The sequence below is a fragment of the Carcharodon carcharias genome, chromosome 30 (genome assembly GCF_017639515.1).
Source record: "Carcharodon carcharias isolate sCarCar2 chromosome 30, sCarCar2.pri, whole genome shotgun sequence".
Lineage (NCBI taxonomy): Eukaryota > Metazoa > Chordata > Chondrichthyes > Lamniformes > Lamnidae > Carcharodon > Carcharodon carcharias.
Genome location: NC_054496.1, coordinates 4,299,242 through 4,324,160, shown reverse-complemented (window position 1 = coordinate 4,324,160; position 24,919 = coordinate 4,299,242). Strand labels below are relative to the sequence as shown.

Sequence of the window (24,919 nt, the reverse complement as noted above, 5' to 3'; positions counted from 1 at the left end):
CAGCCTTGTCAGCATGCAGAACAAAAACAGAATTACCTGGAAAAACTCAGCAGGTCTGGCAGCATCGGCGGAGAAGAAAAGAGTTGACGTTTCGAGTCCTCATGACCCTTCGACAGAACTTGAGTTCGAGTCCAAGAAAGAGTTGAAATATAAGCTGGTTTAAGGTGTGTGTGTGGGGGGCGGAGAGAGAGAGAGAGAGGGAGGTGGAGGGGGGGGGGTGTGGTTGTAGGGACAAACAAGCAGTGATAGTCGAAGGGTCATGAGGACTCGAAACGTCAACTCTTTTCTTCTCCGCCGATGCTGCCAGACCTGCTGAGTTTTTCCAGGTAATTCTGTTTTTGTTTTGGATTTCCAGCATCCACAGTTTTTTTGTTGTTATTGTCAGCATGCAGCTCCATTACAGATCCACTGGGTGGCAGTGTTAGTAAATATCTGACAGCCTCTCACTCCATTCAGAAAGCAGCCTTTTTAACCCTCCATCCACTGTGGCCATTCCCCCAAAGTTGCCTCCGGATCCCACCTGAACAAAATGGTGGAACCCCTCAGGCATTGCATCAGATTTCATATCCATAATAGAAGCTCAATGAAAATGGGAACCGAGAGTTCCATTCATTGCATATTCCCCCAAACAACACACTACACTGCGCTATGAACTCAGGGATACCCATTGGCACAAACACCTCACCACTCTGTGCCTCCTGACTGTGAATTCCACATTGCAGCATGAGCTCAAACTGCCAGTGATTCTCCACTTCTGTGCTGCACTCCCATCGATAAAACCCTCAACCCACATTACCCTAATTGACAATTCATCTCATGCCAGCGTTATCTTCGATTTATTAAAAACTCAAATTAGATGCAACATGAGAAAAGAGAAACAAGCAGCATAGAGGACCGGAAGAGACAAAATCACACAGGAGTAAAGAACATTCCGGAAATAAGCGGGATCAGATGGGAAATGTGCGATAATCTAAGATAGGTTTGGAGTACATATGCGCAATTTGGCAAAGCACGATAAATAAGGTTGGTGAGCTGCATGCACAAGTCACCACATGAATCTATGATATAGTGACAGGAAGAGAAACCTGGCTTAAAGAAGGGGAGGATTGGAAATTTATTATTCCTGGCTACAAGACATTCAGCAAAAATAGGAGAAGAAAAGATGACCGGTGTAGCAGTATTGATAAAGAAAGGGGAGTGATGATGGCTGGAATTTTACACTTCCCAGGAGTTGGATGGCAAGTGGGGGGTGGTGTGTAAAATAATCAGGTGGGATTCTGGGGTGCACTTTAGGTGGGAATCTGGGGTGTCCATCACATTCCTGCCTCCACTGGTATTTTAGCATCGGCAGGGTAGGTGTTAAGTGGCATTCCCACCCACCCTCGGACTAATGTCCACTTAAGGATCTCTTCCAGTCACAAGAGATGGTGGGGAGACCACGTGATGTGGCGAGGCTGCCAGAGTTGGGGAGGGGGTGTGGGGGGGTGTTCCTCTTGTTGCTGTTACCCTGTGCCCAACAAGGAAACCCAGTGGAAAGGGAGCCTCATCTCGATTACCACCCCGCCTGGCCCCCCCCAATTACCAACCCCCACACCCACCCTGCTAGTGATTATATACTATAGGCTACCAAATAGAGGGAAGGACAGAGGGGCAAGTCTTCAGGTAAATTACCGAAAGATGCAAGAACTGCAGAGTGGTGATAATGGGGGACTTCAATCATCCTAATGTGGACTGTGATTGTAGCAGAGTAAACAGCGCAAAGAAAATCCTGGAACGTATACAAGAGAAGTTTCTTGATCAGTGCTTCTCTAGCCTAACAAGGAAGGAAACAGTACTGGATCTAGTTCTGTGGAACAGGGGTAAGTGGCAAATGTTTTACTGGGAGAGCATATAGGGGACAGTGATCATAATACCTAATCTTGACAGTGGGTATTTACAAACAAGGCCAAGAATTTTAAAATTAAGACTTTGTTCACCTGGAGCTATTGTAGGTCAGCGAGCATAAAGGTGCTAGACGAACAGGAGTTGCTGCATGTTAAGACACAGACAGTAGAGTTTTGGATGACCTAAAGTCTACAGAGGGTAGTATGTGGGAGTTCAGTCAGGAGTGTGTTGGAATAATCAAGTCAAGTCAGGATAGAAAGCAGAGAATAATGGTGAACAGTGGTGTTTGCCAGGGCTCAGTATTAGGACCACTCCACTGCTTTTTTCTATATACTGTATATTAATAACCTGAACCTGGGCACAATTTTTGCAGATGACATAAAACTTGGAAATTTAGTAAATAATGAGGTGGACATTAACAGATCTTTGCAGGACATGGACGAGTGAAATGGGCAGATCCATGGCAGATAAAAGTTAACGCAGAGAAGTGTAAAGTGATACCTTTCCACATTCTTCCAAGCAAAATGTAATATGAATTAAATGGTGCAAATAAAAAGGAGATGCAGGAACGGAGTGACCTGTGAGTATAGGTACATAAATCTTTGAAGGTAGTTGAATAAGTTCTGAAGGCTCTTAGAAAAGGATGTAGAATCCTCGACTTTATCAATAGAGGAATAGGGTACAAAAGAAGGGAAGATGTGCTAATCATATAAAGGCCAAGGAGAGGATGCAGAAGAGGGTTAATAGAATGGTACAAGGGATGAGGGGCTTCAGTTATGTGGAGAGACTGGAGAAGCTGGGATTGTGAAAGTCAAGAGGAGATCTGATAGAGAAATAAGGAGAAGCAGTTTTCAGTGGTTGAAGGGTTGATAACCAGAGGTCACAGATTTAAAGTGATGAGAAAAAGAAGCAGAGGTGAGATGTGGAACCTTTCTTTGTAAACAAAGCAATTAGCTGTGATCTGGAATGCACTGTCTGTAACGGCAGTGGAAGCAGATTCAGTCGTGACTTTCAAAAGGGAGTTAGATAAGTACTTGATGGGGAAAACATGACAGGGCCACTGGTAAGGAGCAGGGGTATGGGACCAGTTGGACAGCTCTACCAAAGAGCCACATATGAACATATAAATTAGGAGCAGGAGTAGGCCATTCGGCCCCTCGAGCCCACTCTACCATTCAATAACATCATTCCTGATCTGTTTGCGGTCTTAACTCCACATTCCACCTAGCCCATAACCTTTGGCACAACGGGATGGGCCGAATAGCCTCTTTCTATACTGTATCATTCTAAGCATCATAAAGGGAAGAGCATCATCAGTTACTGGAGAGGGGCTAGGTGTATGTTGTTTTCCTGGTTTCTTTGCTTCTATGTTTTATCTATTTTGCCATCACAATATCATTTCAGACAAAATAGAATCATGGCTTCCCAGAGTGCTTCTCCACAAGTTTTGGACAATTACACCAATCTGTCTGCAGCACTCATGTGCTGGATGTGAGCCTTCATTCTTCACAGCCGTGTACCATCACCTCCATTGAAAATGCTATTCTAGCATTCTCCGTCTCTCATTAAATAGGTCCTATCGTTATCCCTCACTTTACAGCAGCCCATTGTGGCCCAGCTTCCACTTCCTCCTCAACTTTCCATGTGGAAGTGCCTGGTCTTCACTTAATATCTTTCTCACTGGTCTGGTCAGGATGCGCACCTTGCTCCGTGGGGGACTGAGGACACACACTCAGACAATCGCACTCTGTGGCTCAATGCACTGCAGTTGTAATGGACAGTGTCTCCACACAGCCCGTCCTGTAGCTTGTTCTCTTCAACCAAAAAGAGCCATTGGAAGGCAGACTATGTGTGAAGATCATACGAACATATGAACAAGGAGCTGGAATAGGCCACTCATCCTGTCGAGCCTGCTCCACCATTCAGTAAGATCACGGCTGATCTGATTGTAACCTCAATTCCACATTTCCACGTTTCACCTCCTTGTTTATCAAGAATCTTTCCACCTCTGCATTAAAAATATTCAAAGACTCTGCTTCCTCTGCCTTTTGTGGAAGAGAGTTCCAAAGACTCACTAGCCTCTGAGAGAAAAAAAAATTCTCCTTATCTCTGTCCTCAATAGGTGACACCTTATTTTTAAACAGTGACCCCAGTTCTAGATTCTCCCAAATGAAGAAACATCCTCACCACATCGAACCTGTCAAGACACCTCAGGATCTTATATGTTTCAACCAAGTCCCCTCTTACTCTCCTAAAGTCTAGTGGATACATGCCTAGCCTATCCAATCTTTTCTCATAAGACAATCCACCCACTCCAGGCATTAGTCTGGTAATCCTTCTCTGAACAGCTTCCACGAGACCAATTCAGTTTGTTTAGGACTAAGGGCGTGGTTGTTATGAGTCTTTTATTGATCTCCATTTAGGAAAAAACCTCACAAACCTTTTATGATCAAAATGGTGCTACTTACACAGGACATGGAGAGTCTCAACCTGTTTTTTAACGATGGGACTTGTCATTGGCTGTAATTGAAGTTTCATTTCAGCCTCGCAGACGTACTGCTGTCCATCCAGCTGTGCTTGTGCATCTACAGTATGATAGATAGTGAGGCCACTACTGCTTGATCCATTCACTAAAGTGTCATTTCCGTTCTTCAGTCTGAGTTGAAGTTTGCCCGAGACATTAAACACACTGCAGGTAATATTAACTGGGTTTCCTTCAGGGCTGGTTGGTATTTGGATTTCAGGGGCAGAGAAAGCTGTAAAAATATCAGAAAGATATTATTAGAAACATTCCCAAAGTTTATCTTGCATCCCCTCAGTGTGACTATAAAAATGAGGCAAAAGCAGGTATGCTCACCATCCACCTCAATGATTATGAAGTGGATGTACAAGGCCCCAGGCTAACATGTCTGTAGTTCCCTGTTTTCTCTCTCCCCGCTTTCTTAAACAGTCGGGTTACACTTGCTACCTTCCAATCTGCAGGCACCATTTCAGAGTCTGCAGATTTTGGAATGATCATCAATGCATCCACTATCCCTACAGTCACCTCTTTCAATGTACTAGGATGAAGAGGTCTATGGGATATATCAAATTTCAGTCCCATTAATTTCTCCAGTACTACTTTTTTAAAATTCACACTCATTTCTTTCAGTTCTTCATTCTCGCTAGTCTCTTGCTTCTCTAGTATTCCCAGGAAGTTTTTTGTATCTTCCTCTGTGAAAACAGGCACAAAGTATTTGTTTAGTTTCTCTATCATTTCCTTATTCTCCATTATAAATTCTCTTGTCTCTGTCAGTGATGGGCCCGCATTTGTCTTCGCTAATCTTTTCCTTTTTACATACCTATAGAAGTTTTTACAGTCATTTTTATATATCCCACTAGTTTCCTTTATCAGTTTACTTTGTCCTCTTCCTTTGATCTAATACAATCATTAACTTCTCTTGTTAATCACGGTTGGATCACCTTTCTTGCTGGGATTTTGTGCCTCAAAGGAATGTAAATTAGTTGCGAAACTACATTAAAAGGTATGATATGTATAGGCAATGGCTAGCATTTAAAGAATTAATACATGGTTTACAACCTACCACAGCTAATTTTTCCCTCATACATTCCTAGTTTCCTTTGTTTATATTCAAGACTCTAGTTTCAGATTGAACTACATCACTTTTGAACTTAATGTAAAATTCCTACATATTATGGTCACTTATTATGGAGATTATTAATTAGCCATTGCACAACACTAGATCTAAAATAGTCTATTCTCCAGTTGGTTTCTCAACATACCATTCTAGAAAACCATCATATAGACATTCCAGGAATTCATCCTCCACAACATTGTCCACTGGATAAAATTAGTTTTATCCAGTCTATATTGAAGCAGATTGAAGTCCCCCATGATTATTGTGTTACCCTTGTGACATGCACCTCTATTTTCTGTTGTATACTGTGCCTACATTACCACTACTGTTTGGTGGCCTATAAACAGCTCCTACCAATGTTTGTCACCCTTGCTGTTTCATAGCTCCACCTAAACTGATTCCACATCTTGATCTTCCGATGCACTTTGGCATCTCCTGATGCCGTGAAAGGCACTGTATTAATGCAAGTTCCTTCTTTCATTATGTCTGCTGATATTTTGTATTTTCAGCTTTTGTTACTGCATTTGTTTATTATTGCAGAAAAATTACTGACAAATTTATTTACTGGTAACTGCTCAGAATAAAACATTCTGGACACGTGATCTGTTGTGTCATTAGCCGCTTAATCATTGATCCATGTTACTTGCCTACGCAACACAAATACATTCAGCTACTCCACTGTCTAAGAGTAGGTAGCAATATTTCTTCTAATACCTGTTTAAAGTGATGTAAATCTGACAAGCTGCAGTTTTGACTATAACAGACTATCAGGATGCTATCTGATTGTAATGACCCCCAATAACCAGAATCCTTACCGTACACCTCAATGAAAATGCTATCATTCTTTGGTGGAATAGATGGATACTCCTCAAAATCCGCTGTACAGGTGACTTCCATCAGACCAGACACCTGTGGTATCCATGCTGTTGTTACCCGGATAGTATTGGAATTTGGCCTTGTTGGAACTGAATTCAATTCTTCACCATCCTGAGACCATCTCACTCTCATCTTCTCAGCGGGATAGACATTTGTAACCTCACATGTTAACGTGACTTCTTGCTTCACTTCTAAGGGATTTTTGTCAAGGATTCTAGGCGGATCCATAAAAGCTGCAATACAGACAAGAAATTCACTTCATTTCGATTTGCTGTGTTGTTTTAGTTCCTAATAGACTGAGTGGAAAACTGACCAGTACATCCCAATATACACATCCCAGGAATCTATCACACTTGCTCACTGTGAGAAAACTAGAGCCATCATCAGGAGGTCACATGCTTTATTTTTGAAATTAACCCTTGCTACTCTTCAGGCAGCCCAAGTATCTAACTTGCTACTTTTGCACCAGTTACTATGAGTGGTACAGGCTGATAAACTCTCTGACTTAGCTTCACTGTGCTCTTTAATTGCATCTGTCTACACTATCCCAGTTGAGACTTGGACTTCAGTGTGCGTGATTCTGGATATGAATCTTTCAAGCTTGTTTTGCATTCCCTGCATCATGAGATGGGCTCACCTGCTTCATGACTATCACCTCTACTGGCCACAAGGATGTGCAAGGCAGCCAGGTTAATTTCCTTTAGAAATCCCTGTCATTATTAGGAAACCTGTGGCTGCCTTCTGAGAAAAACAGGAGAGTGATAATAATATCAGCAAGTGGATTATTCTGGAGATAAACATACTTTGCACCAGTTTTTTTGTTACAATCAAACAGAGGGAAAAGTCTTTTGAACCTAAAGCTCATTCCAGTCATGGCTTATCTCTCAGTGTCTAGTATCTTTGCATTGCCTGAAAGATTGTTCTGAATAAAGGGTACTTACTTAGCTTCTTACTCTAAAATGATATTCTTCGTGAGGCTGACCTTTAGCATTCCTCTCTCCCTACACTTTGGCTTGATTTTCATTCACCGAAAGGGGTTGGTTGAAGAGGTAGAGGGGCTGGTGTTTGTTAAGATCTGTGCAGGTGTGCTTTGAAATTAGTGCTCCCGGATAGCATGTACACCTCCAGGGCACACTACTAAGTTCAATGTGGGGTACATGGTGGAGAAGCTAGGAACCCACCTGCCTCCAATTAATTGCCCATTAAGCTCCTTGAGGTGCTGGTGACGGCCAGAACAATTTAGTGCAAGTTAGTGTGCAGCAGCTGTTGGGTGCAATGCGGGGAGCATGGTCATGTTAATGGTGAACAAATTTTTTGCAAAAAGGGTTTTTGTATCAGTGTGGGTACAGTACATTTTTGTGGCAGTTTGTCACTTGTCTGCACCATGATGCTGCTGGCCCTCTGATCTCCTGCCTTCTCTGTTCTGCAAAGCAGCAGAAAGCCCATGGCTGCCATCTGCCTTTGAGGATTGTAGTCAGGAGTCAGTTCCCACTTTCTGGAAGGGCTTAGCCTCAGGCCCAATTAAGGAACCTGTATTTGGAGATTGTATTGCAAAGCATATGCAGCCTGAGGTTGGGATCCGGAACTGATCCAGGCGTTGGGTTCCCAAGCCTGGATTGAAAATCAAGCCTTTGAATCAGGCTGGGTCTTGGATGTCTTTGGATTCACGTTATTACAACACTCAGGTTGGTATAGCAGATCTTGCAAAATGATTGTTGATTCTAGCTTTCAAACTAAGTTTTGCACACTGCCTGGCTGGCTAAAAGATGTGCAGATAATTTACATTTACGCCTTGAACAGATTAGAAGGCTGCATACTTGCAGCATGATCCAAGGTGAGCAATTTTTATCCATCACATTTCTGTGGTATGGCTAAAACAGGAACTAATGAGAAGTTTATTACTATACTGTTTCCTATAGATATTTAACCTATTCCCAAAAAGAGAGCATTTCTTGCTCATTTGGAACTTACAGTAAATATGCAGAGTCACTGAGGAGTTTGTAATTGGTTTTGTGGTGTTGGAGCCCAAGTCCACTTCTGCCAAGCAGGTGTACTCCTGTCCATCGTCTGACAAACTTGCAGTGAAACTGAAGACATTCGTCAATCTTTCATCTTCATCTGGGAAACCTGGTTCTCCTGTGAAATTACTCTGAACAACCTCTCCCCCTCTCAGCCATGTGAGTATGAGTTTATTGTTTGGATAGACCCTCGGACCAGTGCACTCCAGACTATATGTTCTGTTAACTTCCAGCACTTCAGGAGGTGGAGTAATGTTTATCTCTCGATCTGTTAAAGGAGAATCACAGTGAACAGAATGCACTGAAATCAAGTACTTAGTACTCCCTGTTCCTTCTCCTTACACAGTCAGATGTATGAGTAGTACAATAAGGATTTACCCCAACAACAAATACCGGAGATTCAATCTCTTTCATTGAAAATTAGTACATTGATCTCTTTTCATTCTGAATTCCCAACATCAAAAGTAATTAAATTATTAATTGTAAACAATAACAATTTGCACTTATATAGAGCCTTCAATATAGTAAAACATCCCCAAACCCGACATAAGAGCGTTTTCAAAAAAATCTGGCAGCAAGTTACACAAGGAGATATTAAAGCAGATGACTAAAAGCTTAGAGATAAGGGTAGATTTTAAGGAGAGTTTTAAAGGAGGAGGAGAGAGAGAGAGAGAGACAGAGAGGTTAGGGAGTGATTCCACATCCTAGAACCTTGGCAACTTAAGGCATAGTTGTCAACTCTGGAGTTAAAATCAGGGATGCACCAGAGAACAAAATTGGAGCAGTGTAGAGGGCAGGCAGGGTTGTTGGGCTGGTGGAGGTTACAGAGATAGGGAGTGGCGGCATCATGGACACTTTTGAATGTTTGTTTCAAAGCAGCCAGCAGTGTATTGGTGAGATAATGAACTGTGGTACTAATGTTCCCAAACAGAAAAGAACTAATCACAGAATGGAGAGGCTTAAAATGGATTCAAGGTAGGAGGAAGGTGAAAACCAGTGGCAAATAAATTAGTTTTAGGAAGGAGAATCAGGGGCAGGAACTGGTTTTGGTGGATCAGTATGCTGACCAACTTGGCTGGTCTTAATTAGAACTATGAGATGAAGCGTGTTAATTACCTTCTTTTATTTCAACATTCCAGCATTTCAATCACCAACAATAGAAATCTACTGAACCAGTAATCTCTATCGCTAAACATTATCTCATTGGAAGCGTTTTCACTTACTGTAAACAGTGACCACTTTTTTCGCAGTCTTCTCTTCTCCACACCTCACAAAACATGGCACAGAGATATCCCATGCCTCGACACTTGGGAAAAAGTCAGCTACCCATTTATCACCATTGGTTCTGTTAGGATTTATCCCTGATTTATACTCCACCATAATTAATGGCTCAGAATCTTCACATGTTGTACTGCAGTTTGCCCTCAGAGAGTCTCCAAATTCCAGAGCTGGGGGGTTTGTGTCGATCCAAATTTCAAATCCAGCCAGGCTTGCTGCCAAGAAAACAAACCAAAGTAAATACAGGGGCATGGAACCCATTCAATGTAGGACATATTCAGAGTAACTCCCAGAGGTAATACAAAAAACAAGCCTCTCTTTAAAGTAGGAACATATTGTTGCAGCTGATATTATTCGCTGAGCAAGCCAAATCCCAGAGGGAAAGCCTTGCTGATCATAACTTTTTGTTTGCATTTTGAAAACAAGGGAAAGAACTACTGACCCCAGAAGCATAGAATCCCAGTAACACCTTTAGGATTTTAAAATTAAAAGATTTATTAACAAGGAGGAAAAAAATTAAGCACAAAAGATTAAAATTACACATTCGAAACAATCTTACAAAACATCCCACCCAATAACTCCCTTGGTAAAAACACATAAATAAACTCTTGGCAACAACTCCCTTATACGTCAATCGCAAGGACTTCCATTCTCTGAATGTTCAGCTGGTGTGCAACCACCACAAACACATCCTACAGGTCTGCGCACGATTCCCAGTAGGTGTCCATGGTTCCTACATTCTCAGTATGTCTCAGATCCCTGACGTTGTTCAGGGTCCACAGAGGCTGCAGGTTGGCTCCTCGGGGACAAGGCCTACCCGCAGAGGATGTGGCTGAAGATGCCTGTGCAGCAGCCTCAGACTGCAGCAGAGAGAAGATGCAGCAAACCATCGGGATGCTGAAGATGAGATTCTGGTGCCTGGACCGTTCTGGTGGAGCCCTGCCATTCAGCCTACAGGGGTTGTCGTCATCTGCTGTGCCCTCCACAATCCTTGAAGATGAGGATAACGGTGATGAGGCCATTACATTGGCCAGATGAGGCAGGCGTGGTCAGGAGGCCCTCACATCTGCTAGATTCATGAAGGATGATGACAACATGCAGTGAGGAGACTCCATAGATCCTCACATTGTATCTGTGAACTTTTGACTCCTGTCTGGCTGATGGCAGCACACATCACCTTCTGTGATATGGCTCCTGTCATGGAGATGCAGCAAATGCCCATAGTCTCTACATTCCAGGAGGATGATGACAACATGCAGTGGGGAGACTCCATAGATCCTCACATAGGTTAAGTAAACATCTGAATCCTGTCTGGCTGATGCCACCTCGCTTGCGCTCTGTGAACAGGGTCATATCAAGGAAATGCAGCAGGGAAACTTCTCCTGATCCTATGGCATCCTTTGTGAGCTGAACCCTTCAGGACCACACTGTCACCGACACAGGTGCTGATGAGATGGAGGGCCAGCCGCATCTCAAAAGGTGCTGGGAACACACAGAGAAGATGATGGAACCCCGTGCTGCTGGCTCAGGATATTCTGGCACCAATGATTAGCCCCATCGAGGTGCAGGCATGACTGATGTGTCCAGTGACTGTGAAGGCGCATCAGTGTGCTGCGAAGGTTGCACAAAGCACAGGGAAGAGACGGTGGACTGAGACACCTGTCTTTATCTTGTGCAAGAACCAAGGTTTCACATCTGAGTGACACAAAAACTGCTTGTCGGAACAAGGAGCCACAGGCAAGGAGGCATTCTTGGGAGTTTATTTATTTACAATGTGAACATTATGTATAATTGATTAACACCGGTGTCCAGGCTGTGCAACTATATCTTCCTGCCGCTACATCTTGGTGCTCCCCCGACATCCACAGTGGAGATGTGATGACCTTGATGGGTCTCCTCTGGAGGGCCAAGACCTGGCCTGCTTTTGGGGTCCTGTTGTGTGGCAGTGGTATCCTCCTCAGTCTGTGGAGATGGAGCTGCTGGGGTCACATGAAGAGAGGATTTGGATGTGCCAGACTCCTAGGGTCACTTGGGTGGATGGCCTCAGAGTGTGCACCTGCTGATCCTCCTCCTTATGGGTGCCCAACAGCCTCTGGCTGACTCCTTGAGGAGAAGGGTTAGCTGGAGTGAGATTGGGCTGCCCTGCACCCCTCTCGCGCTGACACTGTTGGAGGCCAACTATGGCGCCAGTGATGGAGTTCAGCCCAAGCAACAGTGCAGGACCGATGTCATGGACAGCGGACCAAGGTCTTCATGGTGCTGCCTTCATGCCAGTGTTGACCTCAGTGTGTTGGCACGCCGGCGCTATCACCTCAGCCTGAACGAACTCCTCTATTGTGCCTTGCAATCTGATGAGGCAGCGGTCATCCTGTCCTGACGTTCCCGAGCTCTGGACCAAGTTCAGAGCCTTCTCATCTGACTCGAGCTCAACAGATTCCTGGCCTCCAGCAGACCTCTGAATGCCAGAGACTGGGAAATCCCTGTTGCCTCCTGCTGTGGATCAGGCAGTGCAATGTGCTCACCAGATTGTGAACCCCAAGGCTACTTCAGAGCTAGGTCCCACTCCCTTCTCTGCACTGGTGGAGGGTGTGGGTGAGCGCTGTGATGGGTCTTCATTTAGGGTGTCATCAGTTGCTTCTTCTGAGATGTCTTCGGGGCTTGACTGGGTTGTGGACCCCCTCAGCTGATTCCCAGATGTGCCTGTGAAAGCAAGGAGAGATAATTAGTGCATGGCAGGAGACTGCGGAACAGGGGAAGTGACTAACAGCATGGTTGTCTGATGGATGTTGTACTGCTGGATCCTCATTTGCTTGAGCACCACAGACATCACCGTCAGCACAGGAATGGTCCAGATCATCATCGTCCAGCTGGATTACTCTATTTTCAAAGTCCATGGGGCCCTTACTTTCAGGCAGCCCTCCACCATTCTGTGACCTCTCCCTGTTGTTGTGCGTCAGCTTGTCCTGCATGAATACAGATGGAAAGAATGTAAGCAGGACACCTACCAGGCCAGATGATAAGGATGCCTGGCATGTGTGGGTGGTGCCATGGAAGGGATGAGGACATGATCCACAGAGCAAATGAAGATGTGTCTGTGAAAGTGTGAATGGTGATGTCCCTTGAACTGGCAGTGAATGAGATCCCTGTGGATGTGGGATGGGTCTGAAAGAGTGTGAGTTGAGAGTGATGAGAAGAGTGACTTACTCTGGCAGAATGGAGATCATTCATCCTCTTATGGCACTGGGTTTCTGTCCTCTTTAGCAGGGCACTGGCGCCCACCACTGCCGCCTCCAATGCTGGATTTGTCACCTTGCTTGGTGGTCTTCACCCAAAGCAGGGGTAGAGAACTCCATGACGGGCCTCCAATGTTTCCAGTAGGTGCACAAGGGAGGCACTGCTAAATCTGGGGCTGCATGTTTCCTCTCTTTGGCAGCCATCAGTTCCTAGCAGCTTCGTGTCCCTTGAGGGGTGCTAGGGGTGGCCTTTAAATATGGCTCCTGGTTTACTGAAGGCCTGCCAGCGACCCAGCATATTTCCCAGGAATGCATAATTAATGAGGCAGGAAACGGGCGATACAGCGTGAAAAGCTGCCATTGCGGCTGGTGGGTAAAACATCCTTTCTCCCACCTGCTAGCACATTTAGAGCAAATCTGGGACGATACCGCCCTCAGACTTATTGGCTGGCATATTTGGTGGAGACTGAAGTCCCATCGCAGGGGCCAAACACCCAACCTCCACCCCACCCCCCGCAGCCCCCCCTCCCCTCCAGGGCAGTGGGCCCCTGGAGTTGCATTTTGTTGGTGGCGGTCATTTGACAATTAACCACCGGAGCTACCATCGAATTGCGGCCCACCCCCAAGAGCTGACAGCAAAATGCCACCCCAGGCAGTTGCCACCCTCAATGCCGTTGCCTCAAAGGCATGTAAGATTCTCTGGAGAAGCTGCGATCAGGCAGGCAGGCCCTGAAAATTGGGAAGGTTGGGGAAGAAGGCCATCATGGCAGGGGAGTCATTGCCTCAGGGAGTACCCTCCATGGGCAATGGAGCAACTTTTAAGGAGTTTCACCCCTCCCCGTCACCTGTAAGACCCGTGAGGGAGGGAAGTGGCCCTTAATTTGGCCATTAAGTGGCTCAGTTGGTCACTTCTGCCTGCCATGAACAATATGCCGTGGCAGCAGGAAGATTTTGGGCTCCCCTCCTTACTGTACCATATTGCCAGCCCTCTCGCCTCCCTGCCTGTTGCCATAGGACTGGGAAAATTTAGCCCTATACCTCAGTGCGGATTTTTCAATATGACCGGTTAAAGAGACACACATTTGCTTGCCTTAAAAACATCGGTCTTTGATCCCCTGTAGAGGACATAGTGCTATTTTTGTTTTCCAAAAACCACAACCTCCAGAGCAAGCGCTGCTAGAAAGTGTAAGTGTTGTACATGACTAGTACTCTCGATTCACCACTAAGAACAAAATCTGGACCATTGTGTGCAAGTTATTTCCTTCCACATCCCTATCCTGATGGTGATATTGCAATATTGTGAGTGACGGCACATTATTTCACACAAATATCAAATATATTTAATCAAAAGGCTTGTAACTTTTTGGATTCTTCAATAATTTTAAATTCATTAATTTACAATAAAACAAAAGTGGAATTACAGTCACACTGCGGGAGAGGGTTTTGTAGTGGTATTATCACTGGAATAGTAATCCCAAGGCTCAGGCTAATGGTCTGGTGATGGGGTTCAAATCCCACCACAGCAGCTGGGGGAATTTAAATTCAATTAATAAAATCTGAACTTAAAGCTACTCTCAGTAATGGATTCATCATTGAATGTTGTTAAAACCCATCTAGTTTAATTATGTCCTTTAGCAAAGGAAATCTGCCACTCTTGCCTGGTTTGGCTGACAATTTTTTTTTAAGTTCATTTTTTATGGGATGTGGGCATCGCAAGCTATGGCCAGCATTTATTGCCCATCCCTAATTGCCCTTGAGAAAGTTGTAGTGACCTGCCTTCTTGAACCGTTGCAATCCCTGTCGTGTAGGTACACCCAGTGTTGTTAGGGAGGGTGTTCCAGGACTTGACCCAGCATCAGTGAAGGAACAGTGATATTTTTCCAAGTCAGGATGGTTCCAGGTAGTGGCGTTCCCATGTGTCTGCTGCCCTTGTTTTCCAGGTAGCAGAGGTTGTGGGTTTGGAAAACGATGTCTAAGGAGCCTAAGACACTATCCTGAGGAACCGTTGCAGTATTGTCCTGGGTCTGAGATGATTGACCATCGACAACCAGTAATCTTCCTTTGTGCTAGGTATGACTCCAACCAGTGGAGAGCTTTCCCCCTGATTTCCATTGTCTGTAGTTTTTCTCAGGCTCCTGATGCCACTCTCGGTCAAACGTTGCCTTGATGTCAAGGGCAGTCACTCTCACTTCATTCTTAAGTTCAGCTCTTTTATTCATTTTTGGACTAAGACTGTAACGAGGTCAAGAGCTGACTGGCCCTGGCGGAACCCAAACTGAGCGTCAGCGAGCAGGTTATTGCTGAGCAAGTGCACCATCATAGAAATGTCAATGACACTTTCTATCACTTTGCTATGATCGAGAGTAGACTGAAGGGGCTGTAATTGGCCGGGTTGGATTTGTCCTGCTTTTTGTGGCCAGGACATACCTGGGCAATTTTCCACATTACAGGGTAGATGCCAGTGTTGTAGCTGTATGATCAGCTTGGCTAGGGGCACATCTAGTTCTGGAGCACAAGTACTATTGCCAGAATGTTGTCAGGGTCAATAGCCTTTACAGTATCTAGTACCTTCAGCCGTTTCTTGATATCACGTGGATGAATTGAATTGGCTGAAGAAAGGCACCTGTGATGCTGGGGACCTCCAGAGGAGGCCGAGATGGATCATCCACTCGGCACTTCTGGTTGAAGATTGTTGCAAATGCTTCAGCCTTATCTTTTGTATTGATGTGCTGGGCTCCTCCATCATTGAGGATGGAGATACTTATGAAGCCTCCTATTCCAGTGAGAGTTGTTTAATTTTTCACCACCATTCATGACAGGATGTAGCAGGACTGCAGAGCTTGGATCTGATCTGTTTATTCTGGAATTGCTAAGCTCTGTTATTGCATGCTTCTTGCTCTGTTTGGCATGCAAGTAGTCCAGTGTGTAGCTTCACCAGATTGACACCCCATTTTTTGCAATGCCTGCTACTGCTCCTGGCATGCTCTCCTGCACTCTTCGTTGAATGAGGATTGATCTGCTGGATGACGGTAATGGATATGCCGGGCCATGAGGTTACAGATTGTGTTCGAGTACAATTCTGCTGCTGCTGATGGCCCATAACACCTCATAGTTGTCCAGTCTTGAGTTGCTAGATCTGTTTGAAATCTATCCCATTTAGCACGGTGGTAGTGCCACACATGGGAGGGTATCCTCAATGCGAAGATGGGACTTCATCACCACATTGACTGTGTGGTCATACTCCTCCTGATACTGTTGTGGACAGATGCATCTGTGGCAGGCAGGTTGGTGAGGATGAGGTCAAGTATGTTTTTCCCTCCCCTCTTGTTGGTTCCCTCACCACCTGCCGCAGACCCAGTCTAGCAGCTATGTCCTTTAGGACTTGGTCAGTAGTGGCGCTACCGAGCCACTCTTGGTGATGAACATTGAAGTCCCCCAACCAGAGTACATTCTGCGCCCTTACCACCCTCAGTGCTTCCTCCAATTGGTGCTCAACATAGAGAAGCACTGATTCATCAGCTGAGAGAGGGCAGAAAGTGGTAATCAGCAGGATTTTCCTTGCCCATGTTTGACCTGATGCCAGGAGACTTCATGGGGTCCAGATTGAAGTTGAGGACACCTAGGGCAACTCCCTCCTGACCGGATACCACTGTGCTGCCACCTCCAGTGGGTTGGTCTTCTCAGTAGGACAGGACACACCCAGGGGAGTGTGATGGTGGTGGTGTCCGGGACATAGTCTGTATGGTATCATTCCATGAATGTGACTATGTCAGGCTGTTGCTTGACTAGTCTGTGAGACAGCTCTCCCAATTTTGGCACAAGCCCCCAATGTTAGTAAAGAGGACTTTGCAGGGTCGACAGGACTGAGATTGCCGTTGTCGTTTCTGGTGCCTAGGCCGTGCTGGTGGTCCATCTGGCTTCATTCCTTTTAGGCTTTGTAGCATTTGATATAACTGAGGGGCTTGCTAGGCCATTTCAGAGGGCATTTAAGAGTCAACCACATTTCTGTGGGTCTGGAGTAGGCCAGACCAAGTAAGGACAGCACAGCAGACTTCCTCCTCTCAAGTTCATTAGTGATTTTATGGCAATCGACAATTAAGCCAGCTGCTATGGTGCTATTTGAACCAATGTTGCCAAAGCATCAGCCTGGGCTTCTGGATTATGAATCCAGTGACTTTACCACTACACCACCATCTCCTAATGACATTGGACTTTATTGTAACAGCATTGTCCTGGATGTTGCAGCAGTGATGATGGCAAAACTATCAGTGATTTGTATCAGTCTTCCTCTGAAACTGACGGCAACTTGTGGAGTCTTTGGATGCACAGTTAAGCACAGAAATATAAAACCGTCAGTGATTCTATGCTTCCCCACATGGAGTACTGGTGAAATCCCTGCATTTGGTAATCAATTAGAAATCAGTGAACCGATGAAAAGTTGGACTTTTACGCCATTAATTTTGCTGAAAAAACCCTTAAGAGTTACACAAAATCACAGAATAATTACCACACAGAAAGAGTCCATTCAGCCCATCATGCCTGTGTTGGCTCTCTGAAGGAGCAAGTGCCATTTCCCCACCTTCTTCCCTTAACCCTGCAAATTCTTCCTTTTCAGATAATAATCCAATTGACTCAAATGCCTCAATTGAATCTGCCTCCACCCCACTCTCTGGCAGTGTATTCCAGATCTTAACCACCCACTGTGTGAAAAAGATTTTCCTCATGTCCCCACTGCTTCTTTTGCCAATTACCTTAAATCTGTGCCCTTTGGTTCTTGATCCTTCCACCAATGGGAGCAGTTTCTCCCTATCTACTCTGTCCAAACCCCTCATGATTTTGAATACCTCTATCAAGTCGCCTCTCAACCTTCTCCTCCAAGAAAAACAGTCCCATCTTCTCCAGCCTAAACTGAAGTTCTTCATCCTTGGAAACATTCTCATGAATCTGTTCTGCACACTCCTTCTAAAAGCATGGCACCAGAACTGCATGCAGCACTCCAGTTGAGGCCAAACCAGTATTTTATATAAGTTTAACATAACCTCCTTTCTCTTGTACTCTATGCCCCTATTAAAGCCTGGGATACTATATGCTTTATTAACCAACCTCTCAATCTGTCTTGCTAACTTCAATGATTTATGCACATATATTCCCAGATCCCTTTGCTTCTACACCCACTTTAGATTTGTACCCTTTATTTTATATTGTCTCTGCATTCTTTCTAGCAAAACTTCACATTTCTCTGCATTAAATTTCATCTGCCAATTGTCTGCCCATTTTTAAAAAATCATTTTACAGGATGTGGGCATCGCTGGCTGGGCCAGCACTTATTGCCCATCCCTAGTCGCCCTTGAGAAGGTGGTGGTGAGCTGTCTTCTTGAACCGTTGCAGTCCATGTGGTGTAGGTACACCCACAGTGCTGTTAGGGAGGGAGTTCCAGGAATTTAACCCAATGACAGTGAAGGAATGGCGATATATTTCCAGGTCAAGATGGTGAGTGACTTGGGGAGGAACTTCTAGTTGGTGGTGTTCCCATCTATCTGCTGCCCTTGTCCTTCTAGGTGGTAGCAGTCATGGGTTTGGGAGGTGCTGTCTAAGGATCCTTGGTGAGTTTCTGTAGCAAATCTTGTAGATGGTACACACTGCTGCTACTGTGCGTCAGTGGTGGAACGAGTTGTGGAAGGGTTGCCAATCAAGCAGGCTGCTTTGTCCTGGATGATATTGATCTTCTTGAGTGTTGTTGGAGCTGCACTCATCCAGGCAAGTGGAGAGTATTCTATCACACTCCTGACTTGTGCCTTGTAGATGGTGGACAGGCTTTGCGGAGTCAGGAGGTGAGTTACTCATCACAGGATTCCTAGCCTCTGACCTGTTCTTTGTAGCCACAGTATTTATATGGCTTGTCCAGTTCAGTTTCTGGTCATGTTAACTCCCAGGATGTTGATAGTGGGGGATTCAGCGATGGTAATGCCATTGAATGTCAAGGGATGATGGTTAGATTCTTGTCGGAGATAGTCACTGCCTGGCACTTTACAGGTGAAATGTCATATTTCTCCATGATAAAAAATAAATCAATTTTTAAAATTTTTTTTTGAAGTTATCATTTCAGCTTTTACCTTAATCCCATGCGTTTGTCCCAATCATTAAATTAAAAATTTAGAGAGCAAAATAAAAGTGAAAATTGTTTTGTTTAACTTTCGGGTTTGCAGTGAGAATATTTCAACGAGATTAGTTGCATACCCGGCTTCATGACATCACTGTTGCTGGATCCTTGGAAATTCCCCTGGCTTGGTAGCAGATTCAAGCTGATATTGAGGAAGGGGAAATTCACAGTCACGGAGCTGGTTTTATTTTTGTAGACAGCTTGCTTCGAACTCAGTGGCGAATGTTGTCAGTTTGCCGCTAACCGCAAAATCCAGGCAAAGACATAGAACCCTCTCATTGCTGCTAGGATTCAAGGAATCGCCCAAAATGGTTTCCACTGGAGTGCTAAATACTGAAGGAACAGTTGTGTGTATAAAAACGAGGCATCCTTGCTCATATACCCACAATAACTCCCACACTTACAAACCAGGTACCTGGCAACCTCCAGCTTGCTTTTATTGGAGAGCGACTTTAAGCCCCCAAATCGGATACCCTCTGTTGGGTGGACCTCTTGCAGCAGAGGTGCCAGTCCCAAGCCCGTACAAAGGGCTGTAAAATCAGTTCCCTATCACAGCTTCCCCTTTTACTGCAGCCATGTTGCACGTTGGGTTTTATGCCCCCCAACTATGTCATGAGACAAGACTAGATAGGCTTTTGGTGAAATTAGGGATGGATCTTCGCTGCAAAAAGCCTGGGGTAATCGTGTACATGGGGGTGCAGAGTTAAATGTGATATCTCTATACTGCTCGTTTACTAGCACTATAACACTAATCGTCAATGGTGCAAATGCCACTTCCAAAAGGCGTCTCTGCTTCAGTGTTAATAGCTCTCGTTGAAATAATGTGAACAGAATGGGGAGGTCATTGTGACCAACTAAAGTTCTCACTCCCCGGAGCCGCTGCTTCCTTTGCTCGGGTTAAGTGACAAGAGACTGTCCGCCTTTGGGAAATAACATATAACCTATCTTATATTCATCATTACAAAACACAATAAACATTCGAGGGAACGGTTAGTTAATGCGAGACACGTTTATCACAAGACAGCATAGGAACAACATTTCGAGATAAAACTCAAGCCTGAACTTCAATAAATCATTCTCTTCACTTCTTTCAGAACATAGCAGAAACACACCCAATATTTCTGTTCCCGTTGTTAATGAATAACTAATTAAATGGTAGGAAAGTCAAGTAATTACAAAGCCAAAGCACGAAACAAACTGACAATCTAACCTTCCGGACAGAGGAGATATTATTTACTGAGTAAGTTCGTGTATCTTAAAATAGTTTTTTTTAAACTTACTTGCCAAGGTGAAGAAGTAAATATAACCATCAAGCGAAGTGATCCTGAAACCCATGACTCTGGGTTTGGGATTCGGCACAATGTTGAGGTTAAGGTTTGGAATCTGTCTTCGATGTGAACAACTGGGCTCGATGTTAATGAGCGTGACCTGTGTCCATTCCCGGAAATCATTGAGTAACCGAGTGCAGAAAATTCCAGGACTGAAAATTCCAACTTCTTGCTTTAACATGTGATACATTGCCAAGGCAAACGTCGGAGATTGCAATGTTTTCAGTGAACGATTCACATGCAGACAGCACCGCACAGATGGTAAAATAATGAAAACAAATATATTCAGAAATAAAACCTTGATGTCCCTCTGCATATGTGTTAGATGGAGTAGAAAATAAAGGACAAAACAAAAACAAAAATACCTGGAAAAACTCAGCAGGTCTGGCAGCATCTGCGGAGAGAAACACAGTTAACGTTTCGAGTCCGAAAGATCCTTTTATGTTAGAAAATAAAGGTTCGGGTTGTACTCATACACATAGCGGACTCAACTCCCAGGAAGAAATGGCCGCGGTTAATCCGCTTGCTCCGAGTAACTCATCATGATAAGCTCCTCACTCTGTTTACTTTTTGCAGATACCTCCTCACCCCCAGTTACTCTTTGCAGTTACCTCCTCATGGTTATTCATTGCAGTTACCTCCATCACCCCCAGTTATTCATTACTGCTACCTCCTCATTCCCAGTTACTCATTGTGGTGACCATTCGGCAACATTCACAACTCCTCATACTGAAGCAGTCCATGTCCAAATGCAGCAAGACCTGGACAATATCCAGGCTTGGGCTGACAAGTGGCAAATGACATTTGCACCACACAAGTGTCAGGCAATGATCATCTCCAATGAGAGAATCTAACCATCGCCCCTTGACGTTCAATGGCATTACCGTCAAAGAATCCCCCACTATCCTCATTCCTGGTTACTCATTGCGGTGACCCCCTCACTCCCAGTTACTCTTTGTTGTTAACTCCCCACACCTGGTTACTCGTTGCAGTTACCTCCTCACTCCTAGTTACTCGCTCTGGTTACCTCCATCACATCTGATTTCTCATTGCAGTTACTTCCTCTCACTTAATTATTCATTGCAGTTACTTTGTTATTTCCCATTACTTGTTGCTTGTATCTCAGTTCCTGTTTCAATGTTAGCTGTGGTAAGGCAGACATCCATTCAAAAAAGTTAATCTAGCCATTGCGGTTATTAAAACCCAAGTTCAACAGTAACAGTAAATGTGATCCAAGACTGAAACTAAGGTCATGGTTTACTGGGAAGTATTGTCTATTAGACCTTGAAAACCAATAACAGGCACTTCAAAGCACTGGAGAAGTACCAGCAGTGCCTTCACAAGATCCTCCAAGTCTGGTAACAAAAAGAGTCCAACAGCAGCATCCTCTTCCAAGCCAACTTTCCCAGCATTAAGGTATTAATCATTCAAAGCCAGTTCTGCTCAGCTGGACACCAGACTCCTGAAGCAACTCGGAAATCAGACACAGCAGGAGACTCCCAGGAGAATTACAGAAATGTTTCAGGGATGTCCTCAAAACACCCCTGAAGAGGTTAAGCATATTCATCAACACATGTGGCCAACCAAAATAGAGGAAGCTTATTTGGGAAGGCATTGAACACATGGAGAGACTTCATCAGGAACATGCAGAGACAAAGTCAAGGCATTGGAGGGAGTGTGCACATCTTGAAATAACCTATCTACCCAATCCTTGAAGCACCTCCTGGCCCACATATGACAGAGTCTGCAGATCGCACATTGGGCTTAGCAGCCATTTCAGAACCCATTGAACTGGAGTGCAAGCAAATCACCCTCAATCCTAAGAGACTGCCTAAGAAGAGGGAGAGGACTGTAGTTACATTGTCAATAACCTTGGAGGGAGCAGTTGATTTGAAAGCAGCATAGGCAGCTCTGAAAATCAGGAAGACTTGCAAAACAATATGTGTCAGCCTTCACTGTAGAGGATGAATATAAAGCAGCAGTGATGCAATAAAAAAAACAGTATATCAGGATGAGGAACTCACTGGGATTAATATAAGTTAAAAAAACTGTAATGGGGAAAATCATGAGAATAAAGATAGGTAAATCTCCAACTAATGGTTTCCACCCTATGGTATTAAAAGAAGTAAGTGAGGAAATTGTAACTGCTCTAGTTATGACCCTCCAAAACTCTCAGTCAAGGTCTATCCCTGGATTGGAAAATTGCTGATAACACTCTATGTAAGAATGACAGGGAAGATAAACTAGTATAGGTTGTGGTTGTGGGGCTTTACTAAAATCTGTTATTAGGGACAAAGCAGCTGAGCATTTGGGCAAATAGGAGTTGATCGGAGACAGCCAGCATTGGCTTGGAAAGATTAAGTCATGTCTAACGAATCTAGTTCGATTTCTTGAGGTGATAACTAATGTGGTAGATAAAGGCCTGTTTAAGCATGTTATTTTTGTGCACTTCCAGAAAGCATTCAATAAGGTTCCACATAAGCGATTGTTATCAAAAATGAGAGTGCATGGAATTGGTTCTGTGATGCTTACCTAACAAATATTTCTATGTGAGGAAATGCAGCAGGAAGCTGCAATAAAGAGCTATTGATATTACTGAAAGTAGTTAATGGAGTAATGTGGCTTCGAGAGGTCCCTTCTCACTTTTGAATAGATTCATTAGGACATTTACAAGTAACTAAACAAGTGGAGATCTCAACCATGAGAATAGCACATCAGTAATGCACCATTTCTTTAATCCTACATTGGAGTGTCCTGGATTATATGCTCAAATTCTGGATTGACACTTGAGCCCAAAACCTTCTGGGCAGAATTTTGCCCTTGGTGGGCGGGTGGGCCCCACTGGTTCAGCGGTGGCGGACAGCTGACCCCCGCTGCCAAAACAGGGCCCGCCGCCATTTTGAGTGGGTGGGCCAATTAAGGCCCGACCAGCAGCCTGCCCGACAGGAAGTGCTATGTGCTTCCTGTGTGTGGGGGGAATCCCCAGCTGTCAAAGTGCGTGTGAAAGAGCGCACTGCTCCCTGAGACAAAGTGGTGTCTCAGGGAGATTAGTGACAGTCTAAAAAACTTAAAAAATAGAAAAATAAAAATATCATTAGCATGTCTCATGTGACAATGTCACACGAGATGGGACATGTTAATAAATATAACATTACATTTATTAAAGTTTTTAAAAAGCAACATAAAACCTCATCCCGCCAGTATGAAGTTTCATGAATAATCTGGAGCCCGCTGGGGCTCCTGGCCTGCCCACCAGCCTTAAGCTTGGAAGGGCAGGTCCTTTAATTACTTTAAGTACCCTGTCAATAGTCTCAATTGGCCATTGACAGGTCAGCGGGTGGACAGCTGATTTTGCTGTCCGCCCGCCTTCCTGAAAATTTAAAGGGACCGGGATGATGTTGGGGTTCCTCCCGATGTCATCCCGCGTCATTCTCCTGTTGGCGAGTGGGCCCCACCCCCAAATCGCTGACGGGAAAATTCTGGCCTCTAACTCTGAAATGAAAGCAAAGCTGAAAGTCATAAGGAATTACTGAAGAAATGGACTTCTCTATCTTATCAAGATAATCACAAAGCACCATTTCAACATGCGTCAAAACAATAGAACAAAGGTAAATAGGATAGATATCTGGTATGATCAAATATTGGATTAGTCGTGCAGACAGGATTTTTCTCATTTGATTTTGGGCTATGGGTGTCATGGCAAGACCAGCATTTATTGCCCATCCCTAACTTCCCTTGAGAAGATGATGAAGACTGTTTTCTTGAACCGCTATAGTCCATCTGGTGTAGTTACACCCAAAGTGCTGTTAAGTAGCTAAGAACCCATGGTTCTGACCTACAATGATGAAGGAATGGTGATATATTTCCAAGTTCATATGGTGTATGACTTGGAGGGAAACTTGCAGGTGGTGGTATTCCCAAGTATCTGCTGCCCTTGTTTTTTCTAGGTGGTAGAGGTGGGTTGGAAGGTGCTCTCAGAGGAACCTTGGCAAGCTGCAGCAGTGATTTTGTAAATGGTACACACTGCAGCCATTGTGTGCTAATGCTGGGGGAAGTGAATGTTTATGTTGGTGGATGGGATGCTGATCAATCAGACAGCTTTGTTTTGGATGGTGTTCAGTTTCTTGAGTGTTGTTGGAGCTGCATTCATCCAGGTAAGTATTCCATCACACGCCTGGCTTGTGCCTTGTAGATGGTGGACAGGTTTTGGGGATTCAGAAGATGGGTTACTTGTCACAGAATACCCAGCCTCTGACCTTCTCTTGGAGCCACAGCATTTGTGTGGTTGGTCCAGTTCAGTTTCTGGTCAATGGTAACTCCTAGGATGATGATGATGATGATGATGGTAGGAGATTCAGCAATGGTAAAGATAGTAGGGACAAAATACACGCAAGTTGTAGTGATGGAAAAGGGTACTTCATTTTTACCCAGAAAGAAGGATTGAAATGTGCCAGTTTTCTTTATCCATGTTTACTGTTTGGTTTTGTAAACTGAACTACAGCCT

General features: G+C 44.4%; 1 protein-coding gene across 3 annotated transcripts in view; it reads right to left on the bottom strand.

The window, feature by feature from the left end:
• Positions 1–21,073, bottom strand: part of LOC121271372 (intercellular adhesion molecule 1-like) — a 34,317-nt gene extending 13,244 nt beyond the window's left edge. Inside the window, exons 1-5 of one of the 3 annotated variants that reach the window (XM_041177342.1) lie at positions 21,054–21,073; positions 9,640–9,909; positions 8,370–8,684; positions 6,338–6,631; positions 4,353–4,640 (exon numbers count right to left, since the gene is read on the bottom strand). In XM_041177342.1, coding sequence (XP_041033276.1) covers positions 4,353–4,640; positions 6,338–6,631; positions 8,370–8,684; positions 9,640–9,796 — 1,054 coding nt within the window. In that variant the 5' untranslated portion in view covers positions 9,797–9,909; positions 21,054–21,073. Of the gene's footprint in view, positions 1–4,352; positions 4,641–6,337; positions 6,632–8,369; positions 8,685–9,639; positions 9,910–20,367; positions 20,897–21,053 lie in introns of those variants that run through there. The other 2 variants (XM_041177340.1, XM_041177341.1) reach the window with 2 other exon arrangements.
• Between the last annotated feature and the right edge of the window lie 3,846 nt (positions 21,074–24,919).